The following is a 19,623-nucleotide window of genomic DNA, read 5'->3' as shown; positions in this document are numbered from 1 at the left end:
CCGCAACTACAGAGCCCACGTGCTCTGGAGCCTGCATGCCACAATTACAGAGCCCACATGCTCTGGAGCCTGCATGCCACAACTAGAGAGCCCACGTGCTCTGGAGCCTGCATGTCACAACTAGAGAGCCCACGTGCTCTGGACGCTGCGCGCCACAACTAGAGAGCCTGTGTGCCCCAAGTAATGAGCCCGTGCGCTCTGGAGCCCGCGTTCACGACTAGAGAGAACCCCACGCATCACAACTACAGAGGAGCCCCTGCTCTGCAATGAAGAGCCCGCGTGCTGCAAAGATCCCGTGTGCCGCAACTAAGACCTGACACAGCCAAAAAAATGATAAAATAAATAAATTTTTTTTAAAAAAGAGGGAATATCATATCTTTCATTATGTTTATATTGCTTTGGCAACTTGAGTTTTCTCAGTTTTATTAAATTTAGGGTAGAGGGGGAAAATAATCATCATAGAAAGAGAAGGAAGACATATAGTCTAAAAATTTGTGTGAATTTATGAGCATAAATAATTCTTGATAGATGTGTTCTTGATAGATGAATAAGCATGTAAATATTTGGAGTAAGGATGAGGTTTGAGACTAAACAGATGGTTAGGCTGGGAAAGATAGTACCTTATGTCTGAGAAAATTCCTAGCTATATTCAAAATTGAAGTTTGTAAACTACTTTCCTACGTGATCTTGTTCCAATCAAGTATCACTGGCTAACTGAGAGCCTCAGTACCGTTTTCACATTTCCTAGGGTCTGAGTAGGAAGCTGAATGTCCCTTCTCAGTAACTTCCAACTCACTGAGCATGCTGTGTGCTATCACCATATACTAATATGAAGTGACACATTCAAAGAAAAGAATACCTATGTATTTGTCCACCCAGTAAGGCCAGTAAAAAGAAATCTGCAATCTGGCAGAAATTCATATCATCTGTTGCTTTCTATTTTAAGATTGCTTCTCCACATAAAAATTAATCAAACCATTACAGATGATATGAATTTCTGCCAGATTGCAGATTTCTTTTTACTGGCCTTACTGGGTGGACAAATACATATGTATATGTATAACTGATTCACTTTGTTATAAAGCAGAAGCTAACACACCATTGTAAAGCAATTATACTTCAATAAAGATGTTTAAAAAAAAAAATTAATCAAGATATAATCATCTGGAGCTGTAGCAGGATAAGTTTCACTTCTCAAACTCAAATGTGTGAGCAATATCACATTACCTTCTTTTTGCTAAATAAAATTGAATGTGACAGCCGTTGTCCAACAAGGATAAGAAATTTGATCTTGCTCATTTTTGGGCCACCCCTTACTTTCTCTAGGTTCCTGTAAATTGGAAGGGACTACACGGTGCCCGAAGAGCGAGGACAGATCATTACTCCTCAACCCATAAGGCTTTCACGAATAACATCTTTGTTCAAGTCCCTTGAAGTCAGGTAATCGAACAGCTTCCTTGCCATGCCTGGTCCAAAGGATCCTTTCCAAGGCTGGGAACCTTGCCAGCGTGGCTTCAACCTCCTGGTGCACCTCGTGCTCTTCTTCTCCAAGGTGCTCCACTCCCCAGGGCACCGGCAGACCTCTATCCTCTTCCATGTCTGAGGGAATCTCTTCCCTGCCTAGCTGCTCCTGCCTGCCCCGTTCCCATTACTGCCCACCCTCAGGGAACTCAGGTCAAGAAGACAGGTAAGCTCTGCTTTAGATCCCAACAGAAAATGCCCCTGAGACATAAGAACATGAGGGGCCTGACCACTTTTTGGAATAAGTGAAAGGGAAAAATATAATCAAAACAAGAATTATTATCAACCAACCACTGGTATCTGGCTGGCTGTGGGGAAGGATTTCCTAGCGCATGGGCTCTGCAGGTGGAGTCTTTCCTCCCCACCCCTGGGCACCCTGCTCCTTCACTCTACCTGCCTATTGCTCTCCCTTCATTTCTCCCCATGGCACTCGTCAACAACTAACATACCATATCTTTTTTTAAAAAATTTACTTGTTAACTACGTGTCTCATCCCACTAATTTAAGTCTCGTGACAGCATTTAAATTTTGTCTGTTTTGATCACTTCAGAGCCTAGAATTGGTAGAAATAATAGGAGCTCAGTAAATATTTTGGGTATTATAAATAGACATTTTTTATTCAGGGTGGCATGGGGAAAGCCCAGACAGGAAATTGGGGATGAAACAAAGGCTGGGCTACAATCCTGAATTATGTTATTACCCCTAGAAAGGTAAAAGAAAAATGTATAAGCATGATGACTATCTAGCATTATAATATGGTGATATTACTTCTAAGATGATATTAAACATTTTTTATAAGAATGCAGATCTTTAAAGTACTTCATGAGCCACTGATTTATCCTATGATATTAGCGGTATTTTTTTCTTGAAAAAAAAAAAGTGGGCATAATTTCAAGTACTTTGAATGTTATGTAAAAAATAGTACTTAATTTTAAAACTAAATTCAATCAAATGCTTAATATGACCTATTTGGGGGGACAATAGAGCCTCACTAAAATCCTGTAGGTACAATATAGCATTTACTATCCAAAATTATCAATTCAAATTTTGATTATATAGACATAAAAGTTAGCTGCAAATAAAAGTATTTACAATTTAGAAAATTTATCTTTCAGACATAATGTTGAGCATATATTAAAAATCTGGAAAACTGGAATCATAAGTACCTAGATTGCTTTATTGGGCTTCATAAATTCATTGAAATGGCTTCAAATATTGACCATTACTTTAAGTTATTTCATTACTTTAAGTTACAATATGCCTTTAGGAACATGGGGAGATTAGTCACAGATTTCATAACCTAAAGAAATACAAAATAATTTTCCTTCGTAATGCATCTCTCCTAAATGTTTGAGGATCAACACCACCACCTATTATAAAGTCCTCTGCCTGGGGATTCGTGTTGACTGCTGCTATTTATACATTCAAGCTTCCAGTGCACCTCGCTGGCTCTACCCATGATGCACCCTTCTAAATATTTACTATCGGGCCAAAGCTATCGTTTTCACTTAAAGCAATCCAATAGAAAGTTAATAACAAGGCTATTCTGTCTTCCTTAAATTGGATTTCTGCAACAGCAACCAGTAATCTCGACAGTAAGAACATTCCCATTCCTTTGATGCCAACTAGAAGATAGTCACAGCCACCCCTGTGCACGACACACGCCTGGGCTTCCTAACACCTGTCTCCCTTCTCACCTGCTGTCTTTAACACAGGTTCTGGATTATTTAGACAGCTCATTCAAATTATTGAACACTTGAAGCAATAATGCTTTCGAAATCATAAATAGGAACTTGCTTACTCTAACTCAGCAGGATTTTAAGATCAAAATAACTTAGGTCCCCCGCTTCCTACACCACTAGAAAGTGTGAACCAGTTAAGTTGACCCCCCCCAACCCCCAATAAAGTTCTAGCTCTGTTTAGTCTGATCCTTTACATCAATTTGAAAGATAATACCAAGAATGCAATGAGTACTAGGAGAGAAATTAGGCAGAAAATAAAGAATAAGAAAATGTGAGAGTCAAATCTTTACAGTGTGACTCCATTACTTGGCTTGAAACACTGGGAATTACCAATGCCAGGGCCTGAGCATACGCTGAACCTTAATGTGGGGAAGGGGAAGGAAGCCAAGCAGTTTTAGGTAAAACAGCCCCAATGGACAAATCAGAAAAATCACAGGCTACTAGATAAGCTCTTTATTAACCTAGACTTTAACATGTTTTCTAAGTATTTTGAATATCTAAGTTCTTTTCCTACCAAGATGGATAAACAACCACTGCATGTTGATTTTAAAGAAGCCCTAGTCTAACATTTTAGGCTGGTCTGTTATCATTTAGAAAACAATTTTTATACAACCAATACATTTGTCATTTAGTGTGTGGACCTGAAACCAGATTTTGAGAGAAGGAGAGAAAGAAAGAGGGCTCCAGATATCACAGCAGGGAGACAATCAGTCACCACCAAAGAGAGGCACTAATTAAAGGGACGGGGAATCTAACATCACAATTTTGCTAAAGATTTGCGTGGCTTCTTTAGCACCACAAACTCATAAATACATTCATAAATTTCACAAAGTAAACATAGTAAAATAATGTATGTTTCATATATCTCTTTTTTAGCTAATTCTAGTAAACCAGAAAATAGGTATTATGGTGAGAAAATCTGCTATACAGTGGTTCTTAAGATTCACTGAGGAACTGTAGAGATTCTCAGAACACTCCCCAGTATGCAGGTTCAGGAATATATATTTTTAAAGAGCTCTATGGGAGAATGTGATGATGAGCAAGTTTGGGAACCAAAAACAGAGTAAAACAAAAATCAAAACAAACCCTGGCATCAGGAAACCAACGTTAATAATAACCAATTACTTCTAAGAGAATTACAAGGGAATGAAATAAGAAATACTAGGTTTTAATGACAGCCACGAAGAGGCCCAAAATCTATGGCTGGGAATCAATGCACTAAACGTGGAGAGAGCTTTCACGTCTTTGTCCAACTTTGAAAAGCCCTGGTTAAAGGTTAAGTTAATTAATCAAGCTGACTGAATTAACAACAGGAGACCAATAAGAAGGGCTTTGTGATTTTCCAGTTTATAGATGAGAGCTTATTATGAATTTGGTATGCTTATGAAGATTAGAAACAGATGGTCCAATGTAAGCCTCAAGCAGGCTGACATATAATGTAAAAGCCTGGAGCTTGCAGTCAGAAGACCTGGGCTTCAGTCCCAGTTCTGCTGCTATGTGACCTCAGGCAAGTCACTTAACCTGAGCCCTAACTTTCTTAACAATAAATGAAGATCACATGAGATAGCATATGTAAGAGGTACTTTATAAAATGTAAAGCATTTTCAAATGTTGGTTATCAATGTCATAAATGATCAGAATATTAACATTTATCATTTAGTCTCTGCAGTCCAAGAAAATGAGACAGAAACTCTCTATAATAGGGAGGAGTTGACTGTGTACTTTATGTCCAAAGGAATTCTACTATTAGAGTCCATTGTTATTTTTATTTACTAACTTAGCCAATGCTTATATAGTACTAAGTGTCAGGCACAGTCTGAAGCACTTTACAAACAACTTTTTTTACTTCCCAACAAGCTTACAAGGTAGGTACTATTATTATCCTCATTTTACACATAAAGAAACTGAGGCACTGAGTTCAGACATTGCCCAAGTTCATACAGCCAGTAAGTGATAGAGCTGGGATTCATACACAGGCAACCTGGCTCCAGAATTCACGGGCTCAATGACTATAAAATGATATTTCACTAAAAGGCATTCTGTTGCACAAATCTCCAGGATGGTGTTATGAAGAGCTTGTAGGTCATTATCATAAGAAATAAATTGTGTTCAAAATGATAGGAAACTACCATCTGGCATTTTCTCTATCAGGTCATAGTTACATTGCTTAGGAAAATTTTTTCTAGGATTATTAATCAGCCGTTAAAAACTTAAATCACTACTGGATATACGGTTAAAATGGTAAATTTTATGTTACACATATTTTAGCACAATTAAAAAAATAAAAAACCTTAATTTTATTTATTGTGTACAGTTTAAAGTATTTTACATATTTTGATTTCAAGCTGTAGAATTTTTATTTTGCAAAACTGAATATATCATTAAGTCTGCAACAAGAAATTATTTCATTGTTCTGTAAAAGTATTAGTAATATATTGATGAAATAAAGCACAGGAAGCAAGTGAGCACTGGGTCAGTAGATAATTTTTAAGGCCCGTGCTTATCTCCAGGGCTGCTGTCTCCCACAGCTCTAGCCAGGCTGCCTGCTCCACCTGGGGATGTTAAATAGAAGTGAGAGATGGGTTTAAATCAGCCATGTGCTCATTTGCTCTGAGCCTTACAAAAGTCAGGATTGGCTTAAAGGATTTTAAGTAACGGTATGAATGGATATCAAGACCTGAGCCTAAATGACAGTTAACATACTTGGCTGCTATTTTCTACTCCACATTTGCTTGTTTTTTAGGGAATATGCGTTTATGGGAAAACAAATGTATTTATTACAGACAGATGCTTGGATTCTGTTTAAAAATAGAATCATACAAGCAGGTGGGAGAGCCAGGAGAAGAGGACAGTTAAATATGTGACACAATCAGTTCATATCCTGTGAGCTGAACAAAATGGTGAGGAAGTGGCAATTCTGGAATTTATTTTCAAAGTCAGTTCAATCTGCATTGTTTAGGGTTTTGCCTGAATCACAGACTGTTCCTGGTAATTGGTTAAAAGAAATTTTTTTTTAAAGTGGAGAAATTAAAGAAAAGAACAGTTAATATATCAATTGTAGACTTTCAGTTATATGGCTCTGAGTTTTGGACGTCATCGTTCCCTAATGGAAGAATGTACCAGAAAGTTACTCTGCAACTGTTTATTAATTTAAGAACCTCAACATAGAAGACTCATTATATAAGAAAGCCTTACTCATAAGGGATATGACCCTGAAGGCAATTTAGTGAGCCTTGTATTTTGGCTTAAAGACAATGATCTGACTCTGGTTTCTTTAACAGAAAATAAGCACTTCTAGAAAGTTGAGAAGGCTATATAAGGCTAAATGTTTCTAGGAAAGATTATTGTTTTTCCACTGAGGAGTCAATATGAGAAATCTAGCTGGCTTAATACATTTTTCATGCATTTGATGATGGGAAAGGTAGCCACCTGTTCCTTCCTTTATCAGCTGAGTAAAGTTGGTCATATTATTTGGATTTTTGGACTTTTAACTTCAATACAAGTTCAGATATCTAAATTCATAAGAGATTAAGTCGAGAGATGACAGAGGTAAATTCAAGAATTTATTTGGAGCAGCAAAGTCAGCATATACAAATATAAGTAAATCGAAAAGACAGAAGACAAATACAGAAGAAAACTGGTTTTATTCAGTTGCAAAGAACTTGAAAGATAATATTTCCTAGTCTCTTCCAAATTCCATCAAAGAAATTTAAAGTATCTTGAGGCATTGCTGATATTAGGGACTATTCATTCACCAAGGAGTCAGATTAAGAAGGCTCTAACCTATCTCCTACTTTCAAAAGGTCTTAGCACTTCTGCTTACACTAAACTAGAAAAGCATGGCAGCAATGGCCACTCAATTTCTGGGAGCAACGTATTGGCTGATAAAAAAAACAATAAAATCATGTCATTTTTCACATATAATCTTAGTCAAAAGAAAATATATTATTATCCACCTGATTGTTATTGGTTTTTTTGTTTTTTTTTTTTTTTGGTACTCTCTCCTGTAGATGTGGGTTTCTAGGAAGAGGAAATAAGTAATGTAACTATATATTTCTCCTGTACTCCCAATGACAGTATGAACTATTACTATTATTATTAAGAGCCTACTATATGACAAGCACTGTGCTAAGTGCTTTACATGTATAACCTCAGTTAAACCTGTAACAACTCTATGAGGCATATACTATCATAACCTCCATTTTAAGATGAGGTGTGTGGGATTTGTAACGGGTAAGTGACTTCCCTCAGGTCAAATGTCTAGTAAGTAGCACAGCCAACCTTCAAACCCAAAGAACCTGGTTCTAGAGCCTGCCTTTTTAAATCACTATGACAACTTCACTCTTTTCCTAATACATTACTACAAAAGTTTCCTTGGCAGGTTATCCACAAACAGTTCAGTTATAAAAACATGTTCTAATTCCCTTAAACTTTCTTCAGGCCAAAACTAAAGGATGCTTAGAAAACAACCAAACAAACAAAAAAACTCAATCCAATAATACCAAAATTATAGCAAATTTTATACCAAATATGGAATTGGTATGATAAAAATTTACTGAGAGGTTGGTAGCTATACAGATTATTTGCCAGCAGGAACATGGTACAAAAACACACACATATATACATATATACACTTTTTTTTTGGCAAATGTGATTTTCCACTGAGAGTTGGCTCAATAGATTTGTATCCAGTTTCACTTCATTACTCTAAGAGTGAAATGTTGCCTGATAATATAGTTATAAGCTAATTTGCTAATCCTTATTATAGACTACATTCTTAGAATTTGGATCCTAATAAATCTTAGAAGCAAAACACTTGCTCAGATAGATGTTAATCCAGACACTTGTCAAACGACTTGTCAAACGACTACTGCAAATGTAATTTGAAAACATCAAGAGTTCTGCTTGGTCACGAGTCCTCCTCCAAAGGGGAACATCAAGCAGTAAATAAAAAACAAGTCTACCAGAAACTGCCATCATTCAACATGTATATTAGAATTAAAAGGTGAAAATGTTCCTCATTTCAATGTGGAAAAACATTCAACAATAAATTAGACTATTGCTTATGTATATGTAAATTGGCAAGGTATAAAAGAGAAGAATTGGACCTTGGGGTTAGACATCCTGATTCTAATCATTGCCCCATCACTTAGCAGCTGATTGACCTTGGGCTAGACATGAAGCCTGAATCACAGTTTCTTCCATATGTCAATAGTGATGATGGCTATCTTCATGGGGCTGCTATGAGACTTTAAATATTATATTTATTATATTATATATACATATTATATATTATTGTGTTATATTATTATAAAAGGATCTACCCAATCCTTGGCCTGTAGCAGGGGTTCAATTACATGATTGCTATTTATAGGCTTGTTTAGTTATTGTAGTCACTGCAGTGCATATTGACAATCAGAGCCCTTTGCTGGAGGATATTTACTGGACCAAATTTAGATTCAATGTGTCATCAACGCTGGTAATTTCTATCATATGTTTATCATAATACATAAAAGAAATCAACTTATTTGATAAATTACTATAGGTTGTGTTAGTTCTACTTACAGACTAGAAAAATTAAGAGTAATGTGATCTCAGTCGTTTGGCCGTATTCTGAAGAGTACTGAAGCTTTAGGAACGGTCCTGCTAAAGATACAGGTTACAAAGAACTGTAACATCCTCTGTACTATCATTAGTGTATCTGTTAGAATAATCCTAGGGGCTTAAAGTGAGGCCTATATCTTCTTCATGTTGCAGATCTGTTATTTGTAGGCAGTGGGGGCCTTTGCTAAGAGTGATCAAGGGATCTGGGCTGAGAGAGTAGCAAACCAAAATTTCAATTATCAGTCACAGAGCCACAGAGAAAGAGAGAACTCTGGAGGATGCTGCACTGGACACATTCATATACTCAGATATTCATCACTCACTCACAACTCATTGGCCTCACCCCACCACAAGAGTATCAAATGTGCATCTCTACTTTATAACAGGAAGGCAGTAACCTGCAACATTTTGGTGAACAGTATTAATGACCACCCCAATTAGGAAGCAGAATTCTAGGAATTGCAGAGCTCAAGTTTAGCAATACAGCATTGCTCCCTTTTCATCTCCCTGGAAAATAGAGACAGCTCCATAATACAATGGGTAAATACCCAAATGACATCCGGTACCCAAAGAAATGCTTACACATCTACAGGTACATCCTCCATACAGTAGTGAGCAGATTGTTAAAATACATAGACAAAAAAATCCACTCACATCATGGACCAAAAAAAACCTAAATTTTACCACAGGAGTCTCCTAGCATCAGGGGTGAACTACTTACATTTTCTTGGCAGTATAAAGAACTAGAAAATTGTAGGCCAAGCGATCACTGGTTGGAGTACATAATTTATGTCCAATAAAAATTATAATGACTCTATATATAACTTATAAGATAGATGATCAACTAAAACATGCTATACATATTACATTTAAATTATACATCAGCTTTATCAGCAATATCTATAAATTATGTATAATGTTGAATGACAAGATTGACTTTAAAGCTGTGTTCAGGGAAACTCTTACTTCTGGGTTAGACATGTGAACCTATGGCAGTCAGCATCATCTCCAGGCAAACCAGAGTGAAAGACTAACAAAGGAAGTAGTAGAAAGGCGTCGTGAAACAGTGAGCCATGACCACAGTTACATTACTGCACTAGTAGAGATAAACCAACAAAAGTCTGACGCCTCAAGTTGAGAAAACTTACTCAGTGGTTCTCTCTCTCTGGGATACACACAGATTCATTTAAGGGACTTAGAAATGCTGAGGCCTGGTCCTACTCCAAGAGCTTCTAATTTAATTGATCCAGTAGAGTACAGCCCAGGCATTGCTGTGTTTTGGTTGCTGTCATTGCTTTATAAAGCCTTCTAATGCAAAGCCAGGCTTAAGAAATACTAAACTAAGTCATGTAGTCTATCAAGCAAAAAAATAAACTTGCAAATAATGGATTCTGCAGACATGTACCTACTAAATATAAAAGAAACAACATTTGTGCTAACTAGGGAAAGAATTGTACTCCATGCATCAACTCTTAAATAGCTATCTAGCACGTGTTCACGTCTATTTTCTCTAAGTAATTACCAGAGTGACATGTATTTTGAATATATACCATAAGAGAATCAAGGTTTCTTTAAAAGGGGAAGGGAATTTCAGCTATCTTTATACTACTGATTTTATAGTAAATGAAAAAATAAAATGTATGAGTAAACTAATATAAATTACAAATACAAAATCTAAATATTGCCTTCAACTTTTTTCTAAACTATATCCCAATTTACTGATGAGTAACTTTATTTACTGGGGAAAAGCTTATCACCTGTATATTCATATACATATTCATCCACAGTGACAGAGCTCTGTTGTGCTGTCAACAAGAAAATTAATAAGTCACTGGTCCCATAAACATATCAATTTTTCAGTGACTACTAACAAAAATAAAGGAAAAAAACTAGACAAACATGAACTAAAAGACTTAACATTTTCAGAATCTAAAACTAAAAAATATTTTATTTTTTCATAAATGCATATAATGTCTTTCTAGAAGAGCTTATTTCTCTCCCACAGTAAAACACACACTGCAAAATATAGTCCACAGTCAGTGAAAACTCTGAAATATTATTTAATCATTTATTAAACTAAGCTTACACAAAGTAGGAGAAAGTAATGTTGAAATAATATATGAAGTAAGATATAGTCAGCTTAAACAGTGAGAGCTGTATATGCCTATCATTTTGTGTCTACTTTTAGAAAATGAGCTCAGACAACAGGTGCAACGTGCAACCATTCTCCATCTCTTCCACAAAAATCTTTAAGAAGGTCTACATTGTCTAATACACATTATTTATTTTTGTGTAAGTGATATTTTTATGGGGGCAGGGGTGTGAATTTAATATCTGGATCAACCTGGTACAGTGTAGAGGCAGTATTTGAGGAAGTAGGAGCTCCAGTGCAGAGAGGACCATAACAGATTAAATTCCTGGGACGTCTAGGCAATTGAACTGCACGTTGCAGTCAATACTATCTCCATCTCCAAGGGATATAGTTTGATATTATTCATTTTCAAACAATTTCTCATATGTACCATTTTTGACCATTTTTCTATCTTGGTTGTCAGTTGACCTCTTTGCTTTCTGTTTCTTGACTTCTCATTGGGGCAATGAGGCTTTAATCATCTGTGAGTTTCCTTCCTGGCAAGTGGAGATTCTTAGATAGCCAGGAGTAGGGAATCGGAGCATAGCAGGGCAGCCGGCATGTGCCAGCTGAATCTGAGGTAAAGGGGAACTAAAATTTCAGCCTTGAATGAAGAGACCCACAGAAGAAGGCATCCCTATTATATTAGCTCCAAGAGAGGAAGTGAAGAAAAAGATACAAACAAGAAGAGTAAGAGACACGAGCCTGTAGGTAGACACCGTGAATGACAGTAGAGGAGAGAGCCTGTCCCAGAGCCTGTGGTCACCCAGTGAGTTATCCACCCAGAGCACCCAGCCAGCTGGGGGAGTAGGGGACAGAAGAGGTGAAACAAATGCTTTATTTTTTTCTGTTCTCATTCTTGCTTTAGGAGCCTATTTAATTTAAGCAGCCCTGAATTCCTGGTCTTTGCAAGAATTTCTGTTTGTTTTAATGCTTTCAGAAGGTTAAAACCTTATGGCTCCTGATTCTTGAGTTTAGTTTTGTTTTGCATCAGATTTTTTCCTTGTCTCAGGGATTAATGGTATGCTCACTGGAATCAGACTATTCAAATTTATCCTGACAGAACTCAAATCCTGAGAGTAACATTACTTCAGACAACTTAAAAATACACTTTGATTTTTTATGTACGTTTAAATACAATTTCTTAAGAATGCCCTGCTCTTTTTCACACTGTCAAATATTTAAGATTCTAATTTCTGCCTCATGAGAAGCTAGGTTTCCATATCTTTTAGAAAAGGGGAGGGGCACATAAGGGAGAACACTCCTTCCTATCTTCTGCGGTTGCCAGCAGAAGTGCCCAGGGACACATCCGAAATGTCCGAGCAGAGAAGGTGCCTCATACTAAAATGACTGGCTCACAACTACCATGAAATGAATGTATGTGATGTTATTCCATACTTAAATATTTCTACCTAAACAGCCTTCCCTTCCAGCTGCTTTCAAGCTGAATGGAACAAAGGTACTGTTTATGCCAGAGAAATAGTAGAAGTCCATCTGCAAGTAACTCAGATTTCCACAGATTTACTTATACTGTGGATTAAATGGCATGCCTTAAATGTACATACGTGTATATGTATATTTGAATATATATATACTTCTCACTCTAAAATAGGAACCATCCAAATTGAGTCAAAGGCATTCACATTTTTGACATCTACTTTTTAATCAGATTTCTAATGAAAGCATGGTTTGCAGATGAAAAGTTTCAATATTAGAATACAGATACAGATAACTGAATTAATTTATAACAATTAAACCAAACCCATGAAAACAGGTCCAATTCACTTACTCTCATCAACTTGAGAATTGTCTATTCATTAATTGTAGTGTGTGATTTAAAGTTTAAAAAGAATCAAAAAATACTGAAGGAGTTAGTATAATGAAATACTGTTTGAAATTTGAAAAATCTGGTTGCATTCCGTAATTAATCTTCCCTGTGAGCTAGGGCTATAACTTAGAATCTTCTCAAGAGAATTAAAAAATTACCAAATGATGGAATCGTAAAACTGTTTCAAAAGGCAAATTATGGGGGCTTCCCTGGTGGCGCAGTGGTTGAGGGTCTGCCTGCCAATGCAGGGGGACACGGGTTCGAGCCCTGGTCTGGGAAGATCCCACATGCAGCGGAGCAACTAGGCCCGTGAGCCACAATTGCTGAGCCTGTGCGTCTGGAGCCTGTGCTCCGCAACAAGAGAGGCCGCGATAGTGAGAGGCCTGCGCACCGCGATGAGGAGTGGCCCCCACTTGCCGCAACTGGAGAGGGCCCTCGCACAGAAACGAAGACCCAGCACAGCCATAAATAAATAAATAAATAATTTTAAAAAAAAAAAGGCAATTATGGAGAGTCCTCAGTTGATTTATACTATATTGCCATTAGAGAAATAAAATTTAAAACTACCTTGTGGCTATTTTTATATCCATACTTCCTTTGAGAAAGCTGCTTTAAAAATACAAATATTTGCGTTTAAACAAATAGTACATACTATTTTGTTTATATAAATATAAAAGTAAAAAATTATATATCGTTTAGGATCTGAGACAAAATGGCCATAATTAAAAACAAGTGCAAGAGGAACAAAGTTTTGATGTTACTGTACCTACCTTTAATGTGATACTATAATGTCCAACAAACGTTGCATTTATCCATGATCTTGAATGGGGATCACCCAGGAATTCTATGTGATACTGTTCAACATCTCCATCCAGGTCATAGGTCACATATTTCCCTTTAAAAGGATCAGGGCAAAGTATCCCTGGCCAACTTTCAAAAGAAAATATTTTTATTATTTTGATGCTTTAAAAAAGGTAGACATTAATATATCTGTCACAATCATCTGTCAAACTTTGCCCTTTGAATTTTAATAACTGTTTTACACATTTTAAACATATTCATATCTTTTAAAAGTAGGATATTCAATTGATGCAAGTAATCATTTGTATCTTTGTAGATATAGAAAGCTTTGAAACAGTCACATACTCGAGACATTCATAAGATATGAGGAGAAAGAATCATAAGACAAAAGAATGATTTCCAGGGTCTATAAGAGACATTTAGGCACTGCTAATAGGAAAGATAAGAGAAAAAAGAGTCATCAGATTCATGGCAGGCTTGAATCAACTCTCACCAATCAGAATGATTAACTACTAAAATGTTAACCCACTGACAGGGCTTCTGCTGGGGTAGGAGAGAGCTAGTGATTCGTGAACCAGGACTGCCAAAGTGGTTCGGGCTGTTCTGACACTGAACTTTGTAACAACTGTGAGAAAAGTAGAAATAGAGTCAGCGGTTCTGTGTTATCCCTCCCCCACCACATCTGTTCCACTGGCAGTGACCAAATGGCTAAAAATCCTCAGTACTGCAAATAAGGTTTATTCTTTACTAAAAATAAATCTTAGGGGAATGTACAGCAGAAATCTGACTGAATTTTACAGATCAAGATCCAAAATATGCGTATCTAATATACCCAAGCATTCAAAAATCTGTACAATTATCAAGTTCTATTATTTATAATAATTATCTGTACAATTATCAAGTTCAATTATCTTTACAATTAACAAGTTCAGTTTGCAGTACCACAGAGCAAAAAAGGTAGAGAAGTTCAAATTAGAAGGCCCAGGTTCTGGTTCTGCCTTCTACCAGACCGGAGGCCTCAAGCAGGTAACTAGGCCTCACTGTAACTCTGGTTCCTCAATGCGCTGTTTCAAAGTTCAAACGAACATGTGCTTTACACATTTTTGGTTTCTGGCAAATTAAAATACTGTAAAGCGCCATCATTATGGGCTGAATTATGTCATCCCACCAACCCACATTCATATGTCGAAGTCCTGACCGCCAGTACCTCAGAATGTGACTGTATTTGGAGAGGGGGTCTTTAAGGAAGTAACTAAGTTAAAAGGTGAGCCCCAATCCAACATGACTAGTTTCCTTATAAAAAGAGAAGATTAGGACCCAGACACACACAGAGGGAAGACCATGAGAAGACACAAAAAGAGAGACCCACCTACAAGCCAAGGAGAGGCCTGAGAAGAAATCAACCCTCTGACACCCTGACCTCAGAATTTTAGCCCCCAGAACCGTGGGAAAATAAGGGCTAGAGATTAAAAATTGAATCAGACAATCAGTAAGCCAAAGAAGAACTGGAAATGATAATGGAAAGTCAAGTGAAAGTTCAGGACCTAAATGAAGAGGACCATCTGGTTGTTATCAGGCTCACATCACGGTATCTTATTGCTATTTGGTGACTCTTACTGGGCTATGCTTGAGAGTTAAACTTGAGTGCAGTTTATCTTTTAAATCTACAATGGAAATCTACATTGCTGAGGGAACACACTCAAAAGAAGGGGACTTCAACAGGCAAATGAGTGACTAAGAATGAGTGGTAGCTGCAATGGAGACCCCCAACTTATCAGAAGTCAAGGAACAAGTGGGTCCTTCAATATGATCAATAGCTATTTTAAAAACAACCAAACTATGATTGTTACATTATATTTGTTTAAACTGTTTATAAAAGGTAAGGGGCTCATGTTTAATACTAGGTGATTTGCACTTCACAGCAATTTTAATAAGGATTACTGTCAACCCAATACCAATTTATGAGCAGTACCTACTCCATTCAGTGTAAGACAGTCTCACAAAATGGATTTCTGATATTTAACACATGAAAGAAAGATTCTGCAGTTATTATGTGTAAGATGAGCTGCTACTTTTCTGACACAAATTCTGATATAACTATTTTTTAAGTGGAACCTATTGGGTCCCAGAGTATTCAATTTAAATTATTACTCAATAAAATATAAACAAAAAGAGATGACTCCTAAAAAGAATTAGATACCAAAAAAAGAAAAAAGCTTCTGTTCATTATTTAAAACATATTTTATTACAGAAAATAGTATTGCATACTGATTTAAAGATGAATTATGAAAAGTATTATGAAATGTCCAAATAACTGGGGTACTTTCAGGTGGTGCAAAGGAATTGTCTGACTCCTAGTCTGTACATATCAGCTAAAACAGAATGTACCAAACTACAGGAAAAGCTGAGCAGAGGCAATACATGTAGAAAACATGATTACTTCTCTCCAGCTGCTACATCCATCATTGTCTCTGACTTCCTGTGATTGAAGAAAGAAGTTGATGTCCATTTTTTGCCCTCACTCTGACCTCAATTTGAGTTCCCAAACTGTCAATGATGATAGTGCATTGTGCATTTCTACTTCCTGATTTTTCACTTTCATATTGAGGAGAAATTCTGAGTGTTGTTTGGGGGCTTAAAGGTGGAGAGGGACAGTAAGAATAGGCCACCCAATGGAAGGGTGTCAGAATTACAAGGAAAGTGTATGGTCAATCTCAGAACCTGTGGGTGGTGGAAGGTAAAATGTACAAACACAACAAGGTCAAATAGACATCAGGTGTTGAAATCCATTTGCAGGAGGAAATGGAAATTTTGGCAGGACAAGAAACTTCAAAGGAAAGTGAAAATACATTACAAAGAAACTGATGTCTTACACATTCCTTATCCAGTGGAAATGATCTTTAATGAGTTGGCTACTGCCTTCAATAAGTTGAAGCTTAAGCATTATAACAGCTGCCATGTATTTATACCGAATGAGAAGAAATATATAACTTTTATTTTCAAACTGTGGTCTGGATGTTTAAGAAGGTAGCAGATTTACTTGGGCCTCATTCTTAATCTGTGGGAAACAAAATGGATGAGTTGGAATCATCACTAACTTAATGTCATACTTTCCAAGAAATCTCTTTGCTATACCTAACTGCAGGGACCGTTGGGAAGAGGAAATTTCTCATCCACACACATATAAATCCACAGGCAAAAGTATGCAAATGAGAAGTAATCAACTACTATTTTATAATACTGAAAGGATCTAGTAGAAACCTCAATTTATAAATGTATATACTATATCTAAAAAGTATCACTGGATTGGTTTGTTAACTTAAAGGCATATTTGATTACTAACCTGTTTAGACTACAGTATTTAAAATGCAAATATATTTTCTATAAATTAATTTTCATACTTATGAGAAATCATTGTAAAATGTCTGTGTAAATATGCCTAGTTTCTGCTTGATACTGTATTTTCCTATACTAAGTGAAAGATGCACTGTTATTTTTTACTTTTAATTTCTTTGCTCTTTCTAGCTAAATACAATGTATTTGATCAATCTTTAAAAATCAAGACTTCTTAAACATTATAGAGATAGTTTTTCTCTTCCTAGTAATGCAGACAGCCCCACCCTCAAGCTCACATAAGCACTACTCAAAGGCAAGAGGCTGCATAAGTATTTTATAAGTACGTAAGTGTGTGCTATCTTACAATGTGGTGATAAATATAACTATTATAATTTGATTTTCCATGGAGCTTGACTATAGACAAAGAAAATGATATTCTCTTAACTATTATTTATTTTTATTATATAAAGATTAAACAGGCATTTCTTGACCCTGTATTAGTCTCTCTTTAGCTTTTTAGCTTTACTGGAAAGTATGAACTCTTCTGGGAAAGAATAACTCTGGGATGTTGATAAGATTGAATTTCTGAGCCTTCAAAAGCTACGTGTAAGGACACGGGCTAACAAGAATTGACCCAGATAATGCTACACTGTTAAGCGTCTCTGTAGCCAGCTGACTGGTCTTCCCACTTGAAATTTCAGGGTCTATAACATTTCTTAATTAAGAACTGATGTTTGGCTGTTTTTAGTAGGCTAATTCAGCTTTATATTCTACTACTGCAATTGATCTTGTTATCATCTTTCTATTGTATTTATGGAAATGAATAAGCAATACAGCAACAGATTTGAGTTTCTTAATCTGTATTTTAAGTCTGTGCTCATTTGTACTTAGCTTATAAAAAAAAATATATGTGACTACATGCCAAATGCGTTCTACTCTTTCCAAACAACAAGAAGGTAGTTACAGCTGTATTCTGCAGCATTTTGACGGTCCTAATCACAGACTGGAGATAATTTAGGGACTAGATTAAAACATGCTTCATTTGTATTTCAAATCCTAACCCTCAGCTACAAGTACAAAACTGCAAAAGAAATTCCTAATCAAATCTCTAACATAATATTTCAGATATAGTGACAAGATGCAAACCCATTTCTTGAATGAGAATTATTGAAACTTCAGAATTTCCAGTAGAAAATACAAACGCTCTGCTTTCAAAATGTTAGAGATATAAAAAATGACAATGAGACTACAAATACCTTCATAAGTAACTTCAAAAATGAGTGTTCGTATACATAACCATCTATTTCCTCTTCATGCCCATCCTAATTACACAGAAGTCAATTAATATACATATCTTTTTACAACATTTCATATTTTATCCTTAGAAAAACTCTCAGTAACAAAAGGTTACTCAGAGTTGATGTGTAACATTCCAAATCTCTCTGAGATGTGGAAATCTCTCTGAGGTAGATATTAAGTGTATTGGTTGAATCTCTCTGCAAAGATATTAAGTGTATTGGTTTGCTAAGGTTGCCATAGGAAAATACCACAGACTGGGTGGCTTAAACAACAGGAACTTATTTTCTCACAGTTTTAAAGGCTAGAAGTCCAAGATCAAGGTCAGCAGGTCTGGTTTCTCTTGAGGTCTCTCCCTGGCCAGCAGACTGCTGCCCTTGTGCTCTGTCTTCGCATGGTCTTTACTCTGTGCACATGCACCCCTGGTGTCTCCCCGTGTATCCAAATTTTCTCTTCTTACAAGAACACCAGTCAGATTGGATTAGGGCTCACTCTAATGGCCTCTTTTAACTTAATCACCTCTTTAAAGGCCCTTAGTCCAAATACAGTCACATTCTGAGGTTAGAGTTTTAACTTATGACCTTTGGGGGAACACAATTCAGCCCACAACGGTAAGTGACAGAGCAAGAGCACAAATCTAGGTACTGACTTGAAGGCCTCTCATGTGTGTTCTGTGTGTGTGTTACATAAGCCCATCACAGTCTCCCAATGAAAGCAAACATCTGATATTTTTCATGGAGAATAGTTGAATATAAATGAAAACAAGATGACGGGAGAAAAGGAAAAGGAGGGAGAGGACCTTCAAGACGGCAGAGGAGTAAGACGTGGAGATCAACTTCCTCCCCACAAATACATCAGAAATACATCTACATGTGGAAAAACTCCTACAGAACACCTACTGACGCTGGCAGAAGACTTCAGACCTCCCAAAAGGCAAGAAAATCCCCACGTACCTGGGTAGGGCAAAAGAAAAAAGAAAAAACAAAGACAAAAGAAAAGGGACGGGACCTGCACCAGTGCAAGGGAGCTGTGAAGGAAGAAAAGTTTCTACACACTAGGAAGCCCCTTCACTGGCGGAGACAGGGGCCGGGCGTGGGGGGGGGGGCGGGGGGGGAAGGCTTCAGAGCCAAAGAGGAGAGCACAGCAACAGGGGTGCAGAGGGCAAAGCGGAGAGATTCCCGCACAGAGGATCGGTGCCAACCAGCACTCACCAGCCTGAGAGGCTTGTCTGCTCACCCACCAGGGCGGGTGAGGGCTGGGAGCTGAGGTTCGGGCTTCAGAGGTCAGACCTCAGGGAGAGGACTGGCGTTGGCTGCATGAACACAGCCTGAAGGGGGCTAGAGCGCCACAGCTAGCCAGGAGGG

General features: G+C 37.1%; 1 protein-coding gene across 5 annotated transcripts in view; it reads right to left on the bottom strand.

Moving 5' to 3' along the window:
• Positions 1-19,623, bottom strand: part of ZCWPW2 (zinc finger CW-type and PWWP domain containing 2) — a 164,554-nt gene that overhangs the window by 72,442 nt on the left and 72,489 nt on the right. For all 5 annotated transcript variants that reach the window (XR_009701577.1, XR_009701578.1, XM_061196450.1 and 2 more), the window contains exon 3: positions 13,597-13,756. Coding sequence is in view for 3 of the 5 variants with exons in the window: in XM_061196450.1 (XP_061052433.1) it covers positions 13,597-13,756 (160 nt within the window). In the remaining 2 variants the exon portion in view is untranslated. The remainder of the gene's footprint in view (positions 1-13,596; positions 13,757-19,623) is intronic.

The sequence above is a fragment of the Eubalaena glacialis genome, chromosome 7, assembly GCF_028564815.1.
Source record: "Eubalaena glacialis isolate mEubGla1 chromosome 7, mEubGla1.1.hap2.+ XY, whole genome shotgun sequence".
Lineage (NCBI taxonomy): Eukaryota > Metazoa > Chordata > Mammalia > Artiodactyla > Balaenidae > Eubalaena > Eubalaena glacialis.
The sequence above is the reverse complement of the archived record's forward strand: the minus strand, read 5'-3'. Positions and strand labels throughout refer to the sequence as shown.